This window comes from Heteronotia binoei, chromosome 5 (genome assembly GCF_032191835.1).
Source record: "Heteronotia binoei isolate CCM8104 ecotype False Entrance Well chromosome 5, APGP_CSIRO_Hbin_v1, whole genome shotgun sequence".
Classification (NCBI taxonomy): domain Eukaryota; kingdom Metazoa; phylum Chordata; class Lepidosauria; order Squamata; family Gekkonidae; genus Heteronotia; species Heteronotia binoei.
The window spans coordinates 33,894,634-33,916,502 of record NC_083227.1 but is presented as its reverse complement, the minus strand read 5'-3'; the positions used below and the strand labels follow the sequence as shown (position 1 = coordinate 33,916,502).

At 43.3% G+C, this 21,869-nt stretch overlaps 1 protein-coding gene across 1 annotated transcript in view; it reads right to left on the bottom strand.

The window, feature by feature from the left end:
• The window catches only part of LOC132571932 (zinc finger protein 836-like), a 47,390-nt gene that overhangs the window by 24,518 nt on the left and 1,003 nt on the right, over positions 1–21,869 (bottom strand). Inside the window, exons 2-7 of the mRNA XM_060238724.1 lie at positions 15,502–15,609; positions 13,520–13,602; positions 11,783–11,909; positions 9,859–9,972; positions 9,052–9,156; positions 5,494–7,548 (exon numbers count right to left, since the gene is read on the bottom strand). Coding sequence (XP_060094707.1) covers positions 5,494–7,548; positions 9,052–9,156; positions 9,859–9,972; positions 11,783–11,909; positions 13,520–13,602; positions 15,502–15,609 — 2,592 coding nt within the window. The remainder of the gene's footprint in view (positions 1–5,493; positions 7,549–9,051; positions 9,157–9,858; positions 9,973–11,782; positions 11,910–13,519; positions 13,603–15,501; positions 15,610–21,869) is intronic.

Genomic DNA, 21,869 nt, shown 5'->3' with positions numbered 1-21,869 from the left:
ACCAGATTTTTAGTATAGCATCTAGTGTCTCTCCCCAAAATACCCCCCAAGTTTCAAAACGATTGGACCAGAGGGTCCAATTCTATGAGCACCAAAAGATGGTGCCCCTGTCCTTAATTATTTCCTATGGAAGAAAGGCATTTAAAAAGGTGTGCTGTCCCTTTAAATGTGATGGCCAGAACTCCCTTGGAGTTCAATTATGCTTGTCACATCCTTGTTCCTGGCTCCTCCCCCAATGTCTCCTGGCTCCACCCCCAAAGTCTCCTGGCTCCGCCCCCAAAGTCCCCAGATTTTTCTTTAATTGGACTTGGCAACCCTACGCTCAACTGTCTCAACACATTTCAGAAACTGCATTAGATGGCACAGACCTTAAGTTCCAATGTCAAAGGCCGAAGCTCGGGTGTTCTGTACATTACCAGCAATTGCACGCCAGAGTTTAGGCCTTTAGTGCATCAAAATCTGAGTTAGTTCTCCTCCACAGGGCCTCAGCTTAATTGTAGATTTTGAGTCAAGCAGATCATGCAATGGTGACATCCAATCAGAACATGTCTCCAGCAGGAGGCCCTCTGCGATGTCCCTGGCAAGGCATCTAGGAGCTCCTGGGGCACTGACGATGCCCCACAGCCTGAACGCCAGCAGGCTTACCTGGGAGGAAGTGGCAATCACAGCCGGGACCACGGAGGTTACTGTAAAAGAAAACACCTCAAAGCCTCTTCGTATCACAAAATAATACTCCTTATTATTCCTACTTATCCAGTATTTACTAGTAACACACACAGTGCTTACAGTTATAGCCAAACATAATAATAATCGCGGACTCTAATCTGGAGAACTCCCATTGAGGCCAGCTGGGTGACCTTGGGCAAGTCAGAGCTTTCTCCCAGCCTAAAAGTAAGCACAGCTCACCACTTAGTGGTGTCCAAAAACAGCTGCAGCTCTATCAGTGAAACTGATTGGCCTTTACAGGGAATAATCAATTTCATCTATCCGGTCTACTTGGACCAGCGGATCCTCCTGTGTCAAATCCTTGACCAACGATAACCTGTCAGGCATGATCTTTTTCCTCACAGGCAAGCTCTTCATGCATTTTTCTTTCCTGAAGGGCTTTTCTGATGTTTTCGACCCTTAGGGGAGGGGTGTTCAACCTTCAAAGGATGCACTGGTTAAAAAACAAAAACAAGACAGAGAACATTAACAATGTACATACATGTAGCTGAACCTCCAGCAGTCCATTTCTAATCAGCAGAAGCCAGGGGTGGAATTCTAGCAGCTCCTTTGCATATTAGGCCACACACCCCTGATGTAGCCAATCCTCCAAGAGTTTACAAAAAGGAGCCTTCTAGAATCTAATATGTTCAAGAATCCAAGCAACTATAGAGACTCAGCTCTAGAATGCTTTGGGATAAAACAGGAAGTCAGGGGTGTGTGCAAAGGAGCTCCTGCTAGAATTCCACCCCTGAAGAGAACTCTGTATTGTTGCTGATGAGAGTAGTTGACAAGGTATTCTTTTAAAACTGAAAGGCAGCACTAAAGTGGAAGTGGGACGTCCTTTTTTATCCCAAAGCATTCTAGAGCTGAGTCTCTATAGTTGCTTGGATTCTAGAACATATTAAAGTGCTAACTTTTTTTTGTTAACCTTAGAAAACCCTTTCCTCTGCTGCACATGTTCAGCAGTGCAGTGTGATGGTGGTCAGCCGCCCCCAGTACCGGAACCCTCCCCCCCATCTTTCCTTGGGCTTGTTGTAATGCCAAAATATGGCTCAGCTTGGAAAGAAAAAAAAACATTGACAGCAAGGACACCCATTTTGGGTCCCCCCAAAGAACCGTATTCACAATTGCCATCCATCAAAAGAGCCACATGACTACTGAATGCCACATCAAACATAGACACTCAAAATGATGTTCATATTACATGGTGTCAATGGAAAGTGCTGTTAAGTCACATTCAACTTGTGGCAATCGTGTAGGATTTTCAAGGCAAGACATGTGCAGAGATGGTTTGCTGTTGCCTGCCTTGGTGTAGCAACCCAGGACTTCCTTGGTGGCCTCCCATCCAATTGCTAACCAGGGCTGATCCTAGTTAGCTTCTGAGATCTGATGAGACCAAGCTAGGACAGATCATTTAATATAATATACAACAACAATCTTTTAATTGTCAGAGTAAGAACATAAGAGAAGCCATGTTGGATCAGGCCAATGGCCCATCCAGTCCAACACTGTGTGTCACACAGTGGCCAAAAAACCCAGGCGCCATCAGGAGGTCCATCAGTGGGGCCAGGAGACTAGATGTCCTCCCAAGCACCAAGAATACAGAGCATCACTTGCCCCAGACAGAGAGTTCCAACAATACGCTGTGGCTAATAGCCACTGATGGAGAGTACCTCCAAGAAGAGAGGGCTCTCTCTTCCCACTTGAGCATCCTTCTTGGCCTCCTGGCTCTCTTCTCGCCATGAGGAGGCACAGCAGGCTGGGTAAGTCAGTGAGACTGCCAAGGCTCGCAGAAGACAGCCAGCTGGTCATGGGGAAAGGGAAGTAAAACTACTGTCACCACCTAACTATGGCCAGTTTGCCTTTTTCCTGGCTGACTGCCGTGGTGGTGGTGGTGTGTTCACTCTTCTCTGCAGCCAGCTTGATGTCCCCAACAGCCACCTGATGCTGGGAAGAAATATTGTAGAGGCTTTAGGAAACAGTGCATGCATGTGTGTGTGTCGGAGGGGGTACAGTTGGAGAGGATGGGCTCCTTACTTCTATCCCTAGCAAAAGACTCACAGCCTACTAGCCTTCCATGGCTTTACTATCTCTCTGGAATATTGGATGAGTGCCACAGTGGGAAATAATACTCACAAGAGACACTGGTGGCATGTCAAAGAACCACTGATTATCCCAGCTATAAATGACTGAAAAGAGAGGGAGGAAATGCAGAGGGCAGCTCCACCACAGTGACAGCAGGTGAAGCATCCAGATGGGACACTCCATCCACCACCACCCAGCAGGTCCTGGTGAGTCATGTTCACTGTTATCTGAATGTTCCGAAATACTCTGGAAACTTCTCGATGACCACATGTTAGCAGTCAGAACCCTCCTCTCATTAGGGAGCAGTTTAGAGACAGAAAACCCATAAACACTCTTCCTAATATATCAATATCAGCTCAAATGTCTTTATCTCAGATAACAAGAAACATAGGATATGATGCAGTGACATGTCTGATAAAAAAATCAAATGGTTGATTGGAGATATCCAATTTTAAACTATACTACTAAACTGCCAGCGTGAAATGGTCAGAGCTGGATTAACAAATAGGCCAAATAAGCACTGGCCTATGGGCCCCCATGCCTTTAGAGCTGCCAGGCCAGTTTGCCTCTCTCTGCCTCTCCACTGGAGCTTTGTCAAAAGCACTTTTGAGAAGGTGCTTGCAGGAGATATTAGGAGATAATTTGTGAAGGGGGCACCCGAGATTTCGACTGCCTAGGGGCCTCTACAGGGTTCATTCCAGCACTGAAAATGGTTGAAAGACCGGTCATCAAACACTGCTGAAAATACCCCAGCCTTTAAAGAACCATCTTGTGTAAGGGTACCCCTGAAAAGTTAGCCTTGGGTGAGGAAAGAAAATAGGAAGAAATACTAGAATAATAACACCATCATAAATTCAATACTCAGTGTTTAGGATCAAGTTAAAAAGAAATTGTCACTAAGATTATCTCCTTTGCCATCTGTTATTAGTGATAGGATAAGATGAGCCCGGAAATTCTCCCTTTGAGAAGGCAGGAATTTTCAGGATTTAATGATTACAGAAACATGATAATTGACAATCAAGTAATCCCATATAGTAATGTTAAAGATATCCTAAAGCTAGTATTTCAGTATCTGAATACCTTGAAGTCAGAGGCTACCCTTGTGAACTGATTCAAAAAATGCTATTTGAAGCCCTACAACAGAGGTCCTATTTTAAGACCTGCAAACTTTGAGGAACTGCTTTTAAAAAGGTAAAGGTAGCTTTACCTTTTTTTTTTAAATAAAGTCTTATGTTTAGTATGCACTCTTGCTTATTGAAAGTGATGTTCAAACCTGATCAAGACTTTTGCAGTAAGTGCCAAAAAAAAATTATAGGTAACAACTTAAATGACTCAGCATGGATATTTATCTTCACTTGTGGTACTACCTTTAAAGTTTGCCTCTCTTTTAGAGAAAACCTGTTGAGAATGATTTAAAGATGGCATTTAACTCCTTTAAGGTTGGCAGAGATCTCTACGACTGGCATATGCTGGTTCTATAAAGAATATGGCAGATTTTTTTCACCTGTGGTGCACATGTATACATGCCTCCAGCTATTGGAAACAAGTGGCGGAAATTATATCATTTGGGTTGGAAATCCCCCATAAACCAGAGACATTGTTGCTGAATTGCCTACCTGATATCCCTAGAGATTAGAAAATGGTTGCCTTACATATGTTTATTGCTTCTAGGATGGTTTTTGCCAGGCAATTAAAAAAAAAATCTAAACGGTAAGGCTGGTTGTTGAAAATAAAAGAGATCCATACTTTAGTGGAATTAACCACTTATCAGAAAAATAGATACACATAGATAGTAGATATTTTATGTTCAAGGGCTATACAAGGAATGGAACTGACAAATGTATAACTGGAAAAAAGTATTAATATTGTCAGTGGCTGGTGAAGGGTTTTCTATGTCCATGGGGGTAGGATGGATGAGGGTTTAGACTGGCAATGCATCTTATGAACATTTTGTATTGTTTTTATATATCTGTAATTTGTTTATTTTTATAAATCATGGGAACATTTTTTTGTGTGTGGTGGCGATGTAGGTGTCATCAGGCAGGAAATCTTTGTAACATGCAAATAAGTCCTGTAAGAGTGACTGACCTAAGGTCGCCCAGAAAATTTCTTGGCAAGTGAGAATTAGAATCTAGGTCACCCTGCTCCTACTCCAACAATTACCACTACACAACACTGTCTCTCTGTCTGAACAGGGATGCATGGCTGATAACCATAGTCAAGGCACTGTGCCCAGTTTCCATATTTTAAAGCAATTTTTAATGCAACCGTTTACTCTGACTTTCCATTATGGGGGAAGATGGAAAGAAACAAGAAATGAAATTCCTGAGGACACAGGGATGGGAGGGTGTGACTATGTGAACAGGAACTTTTGGATTCTATGAACAAAGGAAATGAGCTCTAATCTGAGACAAAGTGGAAAGGGGGGACAACCCAAACAATTCAGTCATCAAAATTGGTTAAAAATTGTTAAGGTGTTAACCAAAAGTGGTTAACAGGCAACAGCTCCCTTTTATGTTCTCCCATGCAAATGAGTGACTTCCATTCACTGCAACTGGGGAAAATAAAACACTGTACATGGTGCCATTATCACATTGATGCCACCTTGTGTTCTCCACCAACTGGGTGGCAATGTAGTATGTAGACACCCTACCCTCCTGGTCTCTAGAGCACAGAAACAATGTGGTGAACTTATCTCACCTGAACGGGATCTTCGCTTTCGTTTGCCTTTCACATGGACCTTCTGGTGAGACACAAGAGACGTGCGCCGAGAAAAACACTTTCCACACTCTGGACATTCATAAGGTTTCTCTCCTGTGTGAACTCGACGGTGAATCATAAGGTTTGGCCTATGCCCAAAACACTTCCCACATTCCAAGCATTTGTAAGGCTTCTCTCCAGTGTGGACTCTTTGATGGCTAACAAGGAGTGATTTATGAGCAAAACGTTTCCCACACTCTGAACATTCACACTGTTTCTCTCGTGTGTGGGTTGTCTGGTGAATCGCAAGATGGGGTCGTTGAGAAAAACGTTTCCCACAATCAAGACACTGGAAAGGTTTTTCTCCTGTGTGCACTCTCCTATGAGTTGCTAGAGTTGAGTGTTGAGCAAAACACTTCCCACATTCCAGGCATTTATAGGGTTTTTCTCCTGTGTGGACTCTTTTGTGTGTTGAAAAACTGGACTGGCGGGCAAAACGCCTCCCACACTCCAAGCATTGATAAGGTTTATCTCCAGTGTGAACTGTCCGATGCTTCACATATGCTGAACGGTCAGCAAAACATCTTCCACATTCTGAGCATTTATAAGGTTTCTCCCCAGTGTGGATTCTCTTGTGTCGCTGAAGATCTGGCTGGTGAGCAAAACATTTCCCACACTGCAAGCACTCATATGGTTTCTCTCCTGTGTGGGACCTCTGGTGTTTCAAAAAGCCTGTATGATAAGAAAAATATTTCCCACACTTGATGCACTCATAGGGCTTTTCTCCTGTGTGCACCCTCTGGTGTAGCACTAAGGTGTCTTGTCGTGTAAAACATTTGCCACACTGTGAACATTCATATGGTTTCTCCCCTGTGTGAATCCTTTGGTGTGACACTAACGTCGACTGCTGGCCAAAACGTTTCCCACACTCTGAGCATTCATAAGGTTTCTCTCCTGTGTGAACTCTTCCATGAAGCGCAAGGTAAGAGTTGTCAGCAAAACATTTCCCACACACTGTGCATTTACAGTTTTTTTCTCCTGTGTGAATTCTCCGATGTTTTGTAAGAGGGGATTGGTGAACAAAGCACTTCCCACACTCTAAACATTTATAGGGTTTCTCTCCAGTGTGGATTCTCTTATGTATCAAGACACCTGAGCTGGTTGAAAAACATTTTCCACATTCCATGCATTTGTAGGGTTTCTCTCCAGTGTGAATTCTCTGATGGCTTCTTAGGTGAACTTGTTGAGAAAAACAATTTCCACACTCGGAGCATTTATGAGGTTTTTCTCCAGTGTGGACCCTCTTGTGTTTCCTGAGGTATGACGGGCGGGCAAAACATTTACTACATTTCAAGCACTGGTAGGGTTTCTCTCCCCCATGGATACTCTGGTGTTTCACTAAATCTGAGCGGTGAGCAAAACATTTCCCACACTCCAGACATTGATAGGGTTTCTCTCCAGTGTGGATTCTCTTATGTGCCCAGAATGTTGAGCTGTATGCAAAACATTTTCCGCACTCCATGCATTTGTAGGGTTTCTCTCCAGTGTGAACTCTTTGATGCCTCTTTAGGTGAACTTGTTGAGAAAAGCATTTTCCACACTCGGAGCATCTGTAAGGTTTTTCTCCAGTGTGGGCCCTCTGGTGTTTCCTGAGGTTTGATGGGCGGTCAAAACATTTACTGCATTTCAAGCATTGATAAGGTATCCTTCTCCTATGGACAGTCTGGTGTTTCACAAACTCTGAGTGGTCAGAAAAAGATTTTCGACACACCACACATTTATAGGGTTTCTCTACATTGTGGGTTTTCTGATGGATCATCAGGTGAGGCTGTTGAGCAAATTGCTTCCCACATTCCAAACGTTTATAGGGCTTCTCTCCTGTGTGGCTCTGGTGGTGGCTCAAAAGCTGTGACTGGTGAACAAACCGTTTCCCACACTTCAAGCACGTATACAGTTTATGTCCCAGGTGGACTCGACGGTGTCTGGCAAGATTCAGTTTCTGAGTAAAACATTTCCTCCACACGTGGCACATGTTTTTCCTTTCAAGCTCATTTCCTAGATAAAAGGCAAACAGATAAGAAACACTGAAACATAAAAAAGAGACAGGTGGAGAAGCATCTGCCCATGTGCAGACATTGCTAGTTACTTTTTGGTGTTTCTTACACCTCATATAATTTTCTACCACCAGATTTATAAAAACATATACTTTAGCCCTGCTTTTTTATTTATTTAAAAAATTGCACAACAGAACCATTCAGCACTATTAGATACACAATGCTTGGTGGGAAACTGTTGCTACACCATTATATTTATTTGGGAATATAAATAATCATCTCTCCAAAGGCCTGCTTGAGGTGTTTTGCAATTAAAACCAAACCATTACAACAGTCATTACAAAACCATAATCCTTAAAACAAGCCTGGCCATTAAAACAGCATAGAACAAACACTGAACATCCCAAAATATTATTGATAAAGTAGTTCTTAGGGCAGAAGACCAAAAAACAGCTAAATGAGATACAAACTCCATAAGTAATATACTGAAGCAAAATAATAGAGGCAGGGGTATATAAAATATCTCTCTCTCTCTCTCTCTCTCTCTCTCTCTCTCTCTCTATCTACCTACCTACCTACCTATCTATCTATCTATCTATCTATCTATCTATCTATCTATCTATCTATCTATCTATCTATCTATCTATCTATCTATCTATCTATCTATCTATCTATCTATCTATCTATCGTCTGTCTCAAAAGCCTAGCATTCTACATGAAACCCTGTAGGTATACCATATGCAAGAACCACATGAAGGTTTCTGGAGAGACTCAGGGATGTCGCCTAGCAACAGGTGAATGGAAGGCCTAGGTTCCTATCTGGGAGATGTGAAGGCCTGTCAGGCAGAAACTGAGGACTGTCCTGGGGGAGGGGGAGGGAGAGAGAGAGAGAGAGAGAGAGCTGGGGTGTGTGGGCAAAGGCTGCCTTTATGGAAACTGTCAGTGCCAGCTGAGAACACTGGTTCCCAGAAGGATCTTTTTAAGAGGCACCTACATCTTCATTGCACATCAACAACATCTCTGCTGTGACATGTTCACATAGGGATATTAAGGAGGAGCATATCTGCTCTCTGAATAGGATCCAAAACCTGAAGAGACTAATTCCTTATTGATGATGGGTATATTGGGTTGAATTTTAGCTCTCTGTTACCGTTTAAGCAATATAACCCAATTCAAACTACCAGGTATTATTCTCTTTACATTCTTAAGAACATAAGAGAAGCCATGTTGGATCAGGCCAATGGCCTATCCAGTCCAACACTCTGTGTCACACAGTGGCCAAAAAAACCAAGTGCCATCAGGAAATCCATCAGCGGGGAGATAAAAGCTGTATAATCATTATTCAGGTAAAAGCTGTATGATCAAGTTCAAGTGTGGGGTGACAACTTATTTGTGAGGATCAGAAATGTTGCCTATGGGGGCTAAGCAGAAGGGGCTACATAACAATAATGGCCAATAAATCTGTCATACACTTTACCTATCGCCCCCCCTCCCCTTCCCTCACCTGTGCTGGTGCCCATAATTTTTGTTTCTTCCTGACAAACTGGCACATGCAGAGCTTCCGGTTCCAGCTGGACAATATCTTTAGGCTCTGAGACAAGAAATCCTTCTGGGAAAAGAAGAGAACATCCTGAAAAATCTGGATTTCCAGGCACTTTACATATACATCCTTAAGTTAATGCTGACTTTCCCCCAAAGTGGCTTCATATAGTTCCCACTGCCCCAGAGACTTGGGTCAGTTAACAAAAACCTTAAATATGTATGCAGAAAAAAAATAAAGTTATCTCAAATTATGCACGTGCAGATTTAAAACTTCAGGCTAGCATAACATCAACATTCAAAAGGCAGCCCAAAGTAATGACACTTGAGCTTCACTGACTGCTACATAAAAAGATAAAAATTATGACTCTGGATTCGATCTGTTACCTTACTGAGGTGGTACCTCCAATTTCAGTTGATTACTTAAAAGTTGCAATCTACCCATATTTGCTTCCAAACAGAGTGCTGAATGCCTAAGGGGTGGTGATATCAAGATAATATAGTCAATTTACTACATTTATATTCTCCTTTCCTTTCATGGAACTCAAGGGGGCCATCCAGTAGGAACCCGTGGTCTCCCAGGCACTGTCCACATCCAGGCCTCCACAGCCAGAGCTGGTCGTTGTGCCAGGTGTCTTCAGATCACCACCTGGGCTTATTTAAACAGTTTCCCCTTTAAAGAATGAAATGTCTAGCTTCATCCTTATAGAGCCAGACTTCATTCTACATTAGCAATAAGAACTTGGATGTGTCCACCCCAAAACCCCTTTACCTGAGCAGGTGTGGGCAACTTTTGTTTCTTCTGATTCTTCCGAATCTGGCATCCACGGCTCCTCTCCATTTTCCAACTGGGCAATGAGCTCCGGCTTTGGAGCCAGAAATCCTGCTTGGAGAAGAAATGAACAAGAGGCCTCAGCAGGATCTAGAATTTGCATTGTTCATTTTTACTTCTATATAATTTATTAGTAAACTGCGTCTTCCTATGATGAGGTTACAGAACAAACAAAAAAAGTAACACACAAATTTGTAAGACACTAAATCTGAAGAAGTGTGCATGCACACAAAAGCTTATACCCACTTGACTCAAACGTCGTTTCTCAAAAGGAACAGTCACTCAGGAACGATTGTGTAAGTCTACCATTGGCATGACAAACCAAGCACACAGATATTCTTTGGGGTTACCCCGCATCAATAGAATATGTTTTAATGGAGACTTGCTGAAAACCCAAGATTCTTTTGGAATCAACATAAAATGTTCTCATCCACTGTGGATTTTGATGGCCAAGCCCAAAGAAGCAGAAGGTGATTTAAAGCAGTAATTTTTTGATTATTATTATTTAACTTCTGCTAGCTGCCTTGACTGCCTGGGATTCAGTGGGTTACAAATCAAACAAAATCAATGCATTACAAATAACCAATAGAATAGTTGTGTTCTGTGCTAGAACACAGCTTGGAGACCCTTTTCAGGACGGTACTATGAGTCTATGATACTCTGGCTCTGTTCACAAAGCATGTTGAGTCCATGTTAAGCTGACCCAGTTCTGTTCCGAATATCTTTGTTCTGGATATTATCGATCAGACTGCCATACTGCAATTCAAATCACTCTGTGATGAAATCATCTTCTGCTGTTCACATGATGGCACCATGCAGTTCTTTCCCCGCCTCCACTATTATGCGCATCATGTGCATGTGTGCACATGCACATAGGTTAAAACATTATGTAGTTATGCGCATATCACTAAGTAGTGGGAAAAAATGGCAACCGTAAACTGGATGTCTGAGGCTCCTTTTGCTCCGGGAGAGCCTTCAGACATCCGGAAGTTGGTCAAGAACTATCCAGACGGGGAAACTACGAGGTGAAACCGGAGAACTCAAAAAACACCGCAAAGGAGCAGGTAACAAAATACTCCAGTTCCCAGAAGGATTGGGGGGGGGGCTACTACGAGTTAATACCGGGAGGCAGCTGTTGCTGTCTGATCAGCCACTTTTAATCCGGTATGAAACAGCTGCGACAACTGATTATACTGTGCATCTGAACAGCCCCGATGAGTCTAATTCAGAGTTGCCTAATTCAGAGGTTCCAAATGGAGAAGGGGTTTCAAAATAGGCCCTCAGCATCACCAGAGAGATATCCTATGAGAATAAAGTGATATAAAGTACACATTTTGGATACTCAGTGGCAGAGCATGAAATGAGCCTTTTCAGGACAGAATTATTATATGAATGGGTAAAAAAATTCTCAGAGACTTTTTCAGAGATGCTGTTCCAATAGGTCCTGGGCAAATCACTGACCCTCAGCATTACCACAGGAATTCCTGTGAGAATAGAATGATATAAAAATATAAGGTACTTATTTCAGATACTCAGTGGCAGATCACAGCATACAGAAACTCCCACGTTCAGTCCCAGGCAACTTCAGTTAAAGGATTTCTGCATGGTTTGGGAAAGACTTCAGACTTCTTAGCTTCAGACTCTGGCCAGCTGCTGCCAGTCAGAGAGGACAATACCGAGCAAGATGGACCAACAGCCTGACTCAGTACAAGGTAGCTTCATATGGTTGTATCTGCAGACCTCTGGATAAAGCAAGCATAAATCTAAGCAAAGAGAGAGGACAATGCTAGCCAGAAAATATGACAGAAAAAGACAGTGACAATACTTGCCATCGCCAATTCAAATGAAGAAGCAAGATCCTTACCCAATGAAACCACGTTCTCATAATTTTCCACCATAACATCCCTATACAAGGCTCTTTGGCTCGGATCCAGCAGAGCCGCTTGCCTAGCTGTGAAATGCACAGCCACATCTTCAAAGGTCACTGGGCTCTGCAAAAGATAAGGAGTGCTTGCTTACTCAATACCTATCATTTCCCCAGACTCACTCAATGGCTTAGATCTGGCTTTGACTTGGATAGACTAGGCAAGCCCGATCTTGTCAGATCTTGGAAGCTAAGCAGGGCCAACTCTGGCAACTACTTGGATGGGAGACCTTCTTGGAATACCAGAGCCAGGAGGCAGAGGCAGGCTTTATTCAACCACCTCTCTGAATACCCTCCAGTGTGGGGAGGTCAGTCACCAGAAGTTGTCATGACTTCCAGGTGCACACATTCAGACACACACGCATAAAAATACAAAAATGGCTCAGAGCTGGTCTAGACATTACAAGAAATGAAGGTCTTAGTTCTGGACCAGGCCTGTATTACCTGACATGGTGGGTATTCCATTGCTCTTTATTGTTAAAAAAAAATTTATGCTTTGAAAGTTATATAAAGGTGTATGCTCTGAAAGAATCAGATTAGTTTTATTTGAAATAGATCATAATACCTTTCAGAACAGGGTAATAAAAGCACACATTTAATTGCAAAGACTACCAGACATGCTGATCTTTGAGATCCAGGAGTGTACGTGGCAACAGAGATCAAAACAAGGGGCCTGGATACATAAAAACTGCCTTTGAGTTCTACAAATTGAAAAGCAGCTCTGGCACAACTCTGCTGGAAGAATTCTAGCACTCTGTCAAGTCAAGATTGCAGATGTTGGGAGTCATTTTTTAAAACGCTCCCCACATAAAAAGTTTCCTGCATGCAATTAGCTAGCACATCAGTACAAAAAAGTTTTTGTTTAGTCCCTTCCCCAAAGTGCTAATTTACGATCCGCAGGGAACATTCAAAAATATGATCCTCCTGCTGCGCTCTGAAATAGTAGTCTTAGAATGTTGCTACTTGAGTTCACCTGATCATCTAGTCTGCAGACATCCGGATAAAGCAGGGGAAAAGATAATTTTTAAAGGGACCACTCCAGAAGAGGTGCAGTATCTTTGTGTTTGTTCCTCTTTGTCACATGCAGTGTTCCCTCTAAGCTGAGTTAGTGTGAGCTAGCTCACAGATTTTTAGCCTCCAGCTCACACATTTTTTTCTTAGCTCAGGAAGGATGCTCCCGGAGCACAATAATTTATGCAGTAGCTCACAACTTTAACATGAGTAGCTCACAACGTAGAATTTTTGTTCACAGGACTCTGCATCTTAGAGGGAACACTGGTCACATCGTGGTCCTACCCCTCCCATCCTACCCCTGTGGGATCTGCTGCAATTCCACAGAGCCTTTAAAACAGAGCTCTTCCTCCTGGCTTTTAGTTGAGGCAGCGGATGTCATTCTTTACATGGCCTCCCCCCCCTCCCGGTGCTTGGGATTGAGCAGCCTTGGTTTTGATTGATTGACTGTGTCTGTTGAGACAGAGTTTGGGGATGTGTTTTAGCTGTCTGCATTGGATTTCTAATTGATTTAATTGTATTTTAGTTTTATTCAAATTGTTTAAATCATGTTGTAACCCGCCCTGAGCCTGCTTCAGCAGGAAAGGCTGAATATAAATCGAATTAACAACAGCAACAACAATATTAAATAATCCCTGCCCAAACTCATCAGCTGTCATCTCCTACCTGCATGGCTTCTGGATTAAGAGCTTCACTTCCCCCAAGAAGAGGGGTTAATCCAGACTGATTGATAGACATCATTCTTCTCTCTGTGGAAAGAAAGGCAGAAGGGTAAATCAGTGTGTGCAGAGGAAACGCATTTATCCAATATCCCATTGTGCCTCAAGGAGACCAGTCTTTGTAAAATGGAAGGCAATGCATCAGTATCAAGCCTCCATCACATTCTCTGTCCCCATAATGTATTTTTAATTTTTTGTGTGTGTGTTTTTATGTGTGTGTGTCTGTGCATCTGGAAGTCATGGTGACAGGTGACTGACCCCTACTGGGAGCATGAAGGATATTCAGAGAGGTGGCTGAAGAAAGCCTGCCCCTGCCTTCATGACTGCTGATATTTCAAGGAAGTCTCCCATCCAAGTACTTGCCAGAATTGGCCTTGCTTAGCTTCTGTGATCTGATGAGATTGGGCTTGCCAGGGCTATCCAGGTCAGGGCTCTGTCCCCAAAATGTTATATGACAAATCTTGGGAAGCACAGCCAGGGCCATTCAATTAGAGAGTATGCATTTGAATGCATCTGGCAAGGTGAGCTCTATACCACAAAAAGCTTAAGCTAATGTCCTTGAAGCACCTTGTTTATAAGGTGCCACATGATGCCTGTTTATTCCTGCACATGAATGGTGAGACTAAATGTGTGAGGCCACACTTTTCTAGTCCTTGCTCTGGTCCATACAGGACATCCTACACACAATGTAAAGTGTGGGCATACAAGCCCAATGGTCTACTGGAGGTCAGTCTGCCCGCACAAGGTCAGTTTTCTAGACTTGCCACTTCCAAAGGCCTCTGGCAAACTTGAACTCTTGAGAAGATTCCCAAAAGAGCTCAAATTTGCCAGAGGTTTTTGCAATCACCTTTCTTTCCCTTTTTTTGCATTATTTTTAAAATTAAACTTTAAAATACAACATACAACAAGTGCAGTCAAATATTCACAAAATATTTAACCCTTTAAATCCCACCCCAGACAAAAACCTATAGTAACACATCTATACCATTATCCCAGGATCAGATTCAGACAGGCAAAGTGTTCTGCAGGCCATTTCCCACTCTCTGCAATGTATTGTGATCTGAATTCTATGACTGGAAAGCAGTAGTGGGTTGGACTGGAGTGTTGTGGTACAAAAATTCCAGGATACACATGTTTCACACTGTTCTGAAGTCTACCAAATGACACACACACACACACACACACACACACACACACAAGAGAAATCCAATGCAGAATTATTTTAAACTAAGCCCATTGCAATCAATAGGTCTGGACAGAAGTAATTCTGTGGAGCTTTGCACTGACAGCAATATGAAAAGATTACAACATTGCTCCTCTGGACTGTTTTAGTCAGTTCTCTCCACAATCCATCCCCATCTTGAATCCATCTTGAAATATGACTCCCACCCATCCCTTTTGTGACTGGGATTCCTTCCCCCACCCCCACACCCTTTTGCCTCGTTTAGCTATGTGTTTGCTAATCCCTCCCTCCTTCCCATCTTCATAAGAACATGAGAAGCCATGTTCGATCAGGCCAGTGGCCCATCCAGTACAACACTCTCTGTGTCACACAGTAGCCAAAACCCAGGTGCCATCAGGAGCGAGGACAGAAATCCAGAAATCCTGTCTCCGTGGCCCTCCAAGCATCAAGGATGCAGAGCATCACTGCTCCAGACATAGCTGTCCTTCCATACCTTGTGGCTGATAGCCACTGATGGGCCTTTGCTCCCTATGTTTATTCAATCCCCTCTTGAAGCTGGCTATGCCGGTAGCCGCCGCCACCTCCTGCGGCAGTGAACTGCAGAAAAGACAAAGGAAAAACCAAAGCGCAGCCTCCCTCTCTCCCTTCTGCAAACGAGCCAAACCGATGCAAACTTGCAAATGGTAAGATCCAGGGAAAGACACCCCCGAGTTGCTCCTTCGCCCGGCTTACCAGCATTTGTTTACCTGCCAGCCCCGTCCACTCGGCAAGGAAGCTGTCTTTGTCCCGGGCCAGCCACCCAGACTCGTATTTCCGTCCATTCACAAGAAATATAGGAGAGGCGCTCCTGGGAACTGTAGTGTTTTACATGGGAAACCACAGCGGATTCTGGGAATCGTAGTTTCCCCTTCAGGGCATCCCCTTGTCCACTCTGATTTTCAGCGCCGGCATCTTGAAAACGAGTCAACACTCTGCAGTGCTGTGCAGCCCGGCACTAAATAATGCACTTTCAATCCACTTTCAATGCACTTTCCACCTGGATTTTACTGTGTGAACAGGCAAAATCCAATTGGAAAGTGCAATGAAAGTGAATTCAAAGTGCATTATTTAGTGTGTGTGTTTGCAGCCCTAAAGAACCTCTTGTTGAGGGTGAAAGAGGAGAGCACAAAAGTAGATTTGAAACGCAACATCAAAAAAACTAAGATCATGGCATCCAGCCTCATCACACCTTGGCAAATAGAAGGTGAAGACATGGAAGTCTGACAGACTTCACATTTCTGGGACCCAAGATCACTGCAGATGGTGACTGTAGCCATGAAATTAAAAGACGTTTGCTCCTTGGGCTAACCTAGGCAGTATAATAAAAAGCAGAGACATCATCCTGCCAACAAAAGTCCGTATAATTAAAGCGATGGTATTCCCAGTAGCAATGTATGGCTGTGAGAGCTGGACCATAAGGAAGGCCAAGCGCAGAAGAATAGATGCTTTTGAGATGCGGTGCTGGAGAAGCAGATGGCAACAGAGAGGCAGAAGGTGGCGGTCAAGTTCGGAGACCTGTGGCTGTTTCTCAAGGAGCAAGAAGAGCATATGCTGGCCTGGATGAAGGAGATGGAGGAGCAGACGCAGTGGGAGAAGGATCGACATGTGAAACGACTTTACTGGCCACTGTTCACTCTGAAGCATCTTATTCGGGAAGTGGTGGAGAAGAAGGATCTGCCTGCCAGTCGTCTCTTGCCGGTGGGAGGACTGGCTGTCTGTCTTTCATAGAAGTGTAAAGCTGCTTTTCCCTTGCTCAGACCACTGGTATGCTGAGCCCTGGATTATCTAATCTGAAAGGCAGGAGCTCAGGCAGAGAGAGAGAGAGATCATCCCCCCTGCCCTGCTTCTCAACTGTTTTGATTTGAGATGCCCTCTTAGATATTTTATAAATAAGATACATGCCATGTGCTGGGTGCTAGGGGATGAGAGACCATGGCTGTGATCACACACAATAAATAATTCACTTTCAATGCACTTTCCAACTAGATTTTACTTGTGTGAACTAGCAAAATCCAGTTGGAAAGTGCATTGAAAATGGATTGCAAGTGCATTATTTAGTGTGTGTGATCGCAGCCCATCAGTATTCTGCATCTGAAGGGGTCCCAAGCAATGTTAGTTTTACGGAATTTTATATGAATATTAGGTAGTCTTTCAGATTATTTATGTTTTGTGATTCTGATTATTGGTTTATTATAAGAGAAGCCATGTTGGATCAGGCCAGTGGTCCATTCAGTCCAACACTCTGTGTTACACAGTGGCTAAAAACCCCAGGTACCATCAGGAGGTTCTTCAGTGGGGCCAGGACACCATTGCCTCTCCTCCAAGCACAAAGAATACACAGCATCACTGCCCCAGACAGAGTTCCAACAATACGCTGTGGCTAGTAGCCACTGATGGACTTCTGTTCCATATGCTTATCCAATCCTCTCTTGAAGGTGTATATGCTTGTAGCCGCCACCACCTCCTGTGGCAGTGAATTCCACACGTTAATCACCCTTTGGGTGAAGAAGTACTTCCTTTTATCTGTTTTAACCTGACTGCTCAGCAATTTCATCGAATGCCCATGAGTTCTTGTATTGTGAGAAAGGGAGAAAAGTACTTCTTTCTCTACTTTCTCCATCCCATGCATAATCTTGTAAACCTCTATCATGTCACCCCGCAGTCGACGTTTCTCCAAGCTAAAGAGCCCCAAGCGTTTTAACCTTTCTTCATAGGGAAAGTGTTCCAACCCTTTAATCATTCTAGTTGCCCTTTTCTGCACTTTTTCCAATGCTATAATATCCTTTTTGAGGTGCGGTGACAAGAATTGCACACAGTATTCCAAATGAGACCGCACCATCGGTTTATACAGGGGCATTATGATACTGGCTGATTTGTTTTCAATTCCCTTCCTAATAATTCCCAGCATGGCATTGGCCTTTTTTATTGCAATCGCACACTGTCTTGACATTTTCAGTGAGTTATCTACCACGACCCCAAGATCTCTCTCTTGGTCAGTCTCTGCCAGTTCACACCCCATCAACTTGTATTTGTAGCTGGGATTCTTGGCCCCAATGTGCATTACTTTGCACTTGGCCACATTGAACCTCATCTGCCATGTTGACGCCCACTCACCCAGCCTCAACAGATCCCTTTTGGAGTGCCTCACAATCCTCTCTGGTTCTCACCACCCTGAACAATTTAGTGTCATCTGTGAACTTGGCCACTTCACTGCTCACTCCCAACTCCAAATCATTTATGAACAAGTTAAAGAGCATGGGACCCAGTACTGAGCCCTGCGGCACTCCACTGCTTACCGTCCTCCACTGCGAAGACTGCCCATTTATACTCACTCTCTGCTTCCTATTAATTAGCCAGTTTTTGATCCACAAGAGAACCTGTCCTTTTACTCCATGACTCTCCAGCTTTCTAAGGAGCCCTCGATGAGGAACTTTATCAAAAGCTTTCTGGAAGTCAAGGTAAACAACATCTATTGGGTCTCCTTTGTCCACATGTTTGTTCACCCCCTCAAAGAAATGTAACAGGTTAGTGAGGCAAGATCTTCCCTTACAGAACCCATGCTGAGTCTTCCTCAATAACCCGTGTTCATCAATGTGCCTACTCATTCTGTCCTTGATAATGGTTTCTACCAACCTTCCCGGTATTGAAGTCAGACTGACTGGCCTGTAATTGCCCAGATCTCCTCTGGAACCCTTTTTAAAGATGGGGGTGACATTTGCTACCTTCCAGTCCTCAGGAACGGAGGCAGATATCAATGAAAGATTACATATTTTTGTCAGAAGATCCACAAGTTCAACTCGGATGTATGCCATCCGGACCTGGTGACTTATTAGTTTTTAGTTCGTCTATCAGTTGTAGGACCTCCTCTCTTGTCACCTCAATCTGACTCAGGTCTTTCAACACCCCTTCCAAAATTAGTGGTTCTGGAGCGGGCAAACACTTCTCACCTTCCACAGTGAAGACAGAGGCAAAAAATGCATTCAGCTTCTCAGCCATTCCCCTATCCTCCCTTCAGTAATCCTTTTACCCCTTGGTCATCCAAGGCCCCCACTGCCTCCCTGGCTGGTTTCCCGCTTCTAATATATTTGAAGAAATTTTTATTGTTGGTCTTTATGTTTTTTGCAATATGCTCCTCATGGTCCCTTTTTGCCTGCCTGATCACAGTTTTGCATTTGATTTGCCACTGCCTGTGTTCCCCTTTATTAATCTCACTTGGACTAGCTTTCCACCGCTTAGAGGAGTCATTCTTACCTTTTACAGCTTCCATTACTTTGTTTGTTAACCATGCAGGCCTTTTCTTATATCTGTTTGTGCCTTTCCTAACTTGTGGTATATATTTTATCTGAGCTTCTAGGACTGTAGTTTTAAATAGCCTCCAAGCTTCCCCAAGGGCTTTGTCTGTATTTACCTTTCCTTTCAGTTTCCTCTTCACATGCCTCCTCATCTCAGAGAATTTACCCCTTTTAAAGTTAAATGTGGTCGTGGTGGTCTTTTGGGGCAACTCTCTATTTATACAAATGGTGAAATCAATAACGTTATTGTCACTGCTCCCAAGCGGTGCGATCACTTTTACATCTCTCACCAAGTCTTGGGCATTACTTAGTGCCAAATCCAGGATTGCCCCACCCCTGGTAGGTTCTGAGACCATCTGCTCCATAGCATGGTCATTGAGAGCATCAAGAAACTCAGTCTCTTTCTCTTGACCAGAACACATATTGACCCAATCTATCTGCGGGTAGTTAAAATCACCTATTACGACACAGTTTTTACGTTTAGCTGCTATCTTTAATCCTTCCATCATATTATAATCGTCCTCTATCTTTTGATTTGGTGGGCGATAACAAACTCCCATAGTTAAATTTCCTCTATTTCAACCCAAAGCATTTCTAGAAGGGAATCTAATTCTCTGACCTCAGTCTTACTGGACTGTATACCCTCAGTCTTACTAGACCGTAAAACAGAAGGCAAAAGAAGAAGGGGACAGCAAAAGATGAGATGGCTGGATAGTGTTACTAATGTAACAAATACGAATTTGAGCAGACTTCGGAGGATGGTGGAAGACAGGAGAGCCTGGCATGACTTTGTCCATGGGGTTGCAAAGAGTCTGAACAACAACAACAAGTTTCCATCCAGATAATTTCATTATTTCTGACAAAATATTTTAAATTTTGGATGAGTTTTTCTACACAGGTGAAATGTAAAAAATCTACAAATACTATAAAAAGGGTGGGGGAGGGGGATGCCAGTTTGGTAGAGAAGCAGTACTACTAATAGGTCTTCTTTTCAGTTTTAAATCATGCATTACCTGTTGATTACTTTTTTGATCCATCAAAAGCGTCTTCTCATGCAGGGCTGTTACCTATTCATTAATTCTTCTTCTTACTATGCAGATCTTCTAGATCAGGAGTGGCCAAACTGTGGCTCAGGAGAGCCAGTTTGGAGTAGTGGTTAAGTGTGTGGACTCTTATCTGGGAGAACTGGGTTTGATTCCCCACTCCTCTACTTGCAGCTGCTGGAATGGCCTGGGGTCAGCCATAGCTCTGGCAGAGGTTGTCCTTGAAAGGGCAGCTGCTGTGAGAACCCTCTCCAGCCCCACCCACCTCACAGGGTGTCTGTTGTGGAGGAGGAAGGTAAAGGAGATTGTGAGCCGCTCTGAGACTCTTCGGAGTGGAGGGCAGGATATAAATCCAATATCTTCTTCTTCTTTCACACATGTTGTGTGGTTCTCGAAGCCCCCTCCTCCAATCAGCCAGCTTGGAGAAACCATTTGTTTCTTTAAATCACTTCACTGTGCTAAACCAGCCAGAGGCTTGGAGATGGCATTTATAGTTAAAGTTGCTTTCTTTCCATCTCTCCCTCCCTTCCCATCTGTTTTCCTTTCTTCCTTCCTGTCTTGAGGCTCTCAAACATCTGATGTTCATGTCTTGAGTAAACCCCTGACATTTACTCTATGTGGCTCTTACGATAATTAAGTTTGGCCACTCCTGGTCTAGATCTCTTGCTAGTTTTGTAATGATCTTTATAAGCAGACAAACATCTCCACCTAATGGCCACTTCTAGCCAATGTCAATCAAAAAAAAGTTGGCTTCTAATTTGAGTTTACAGGATAATTAAGATATAAATGTAATATGGATATTCTATCGGGTTTAATTGATCATTAAGAGCGGGTTTGAGTTTTTGTTTAATGTTGTTTAATGTTGAAAAATTAATAAAAAATTTAAAGTTAAAAAAAAAAAAGTTGGCAATGTTATTGACACAGCTGGGTGAAAACATCCCACAGGTGAGGTGCTGCTACCTGATGGTGGAGATGAGCAAGAAAGTGTCCATAAGATGCTGTATTGTTGTGGCTGAGCAGTTGTTTGAGATTAGCGTGCTGCCTGTATGCAAGAAAAGGTTTACCCCAAGTACTGTACCCTGTTAGCAAAGTGAACATGGTGCTTAAAATTCTGTGGTGATTGGGCATGAAGAGACGACAAGATATCCTTCCCAGCTACTCCATTCTGAAATGCTGCTTCATCAACTTTATGAGCTCTTCAATAAGAGTTCTTTCCACACGGTGACTCAGAGCTGCAAGAATTAATGTCAAATGTTGGGAGGGAGGAAGGAAGGGAAGGAAGGAAGGAAATTAGATGGGGAAGGTAGAGGGAGGTGGAGGTGGGCAGAAAGCAACTTTAACTTTAAATGTATTCAACCAGCTGGTTGGCTGGGCTTGGAGAAGTGATTTAAAATGCCTCCTCCTAGCCACCTGATGGAGTGATGGGGGTTTCCAGAGCCACACAATATGTGTGAAAAAGCCACATGTAACTTCTGAGCCAGTTTGGTCACCCCTGACTTATAGCCTACCTTCTTACTCATCCCGCAGGCAGATCACAATCTGGCAACAGTTTTAAGAGAAAGAGTCTTATTCAGGGGTGGCCAAACCTGCTTAACACAAGAGCCACATAGAATAAATGTCAGATGTTTGAGAGCCACAAGACAAGAACATCAACGTTTGAGAGCCACAAAGAAGGAAGGAAGACAAATGGGTGGGGGGAGGGAGAGATGGAAAGAAAGCAACTTCAACTTTATACACATT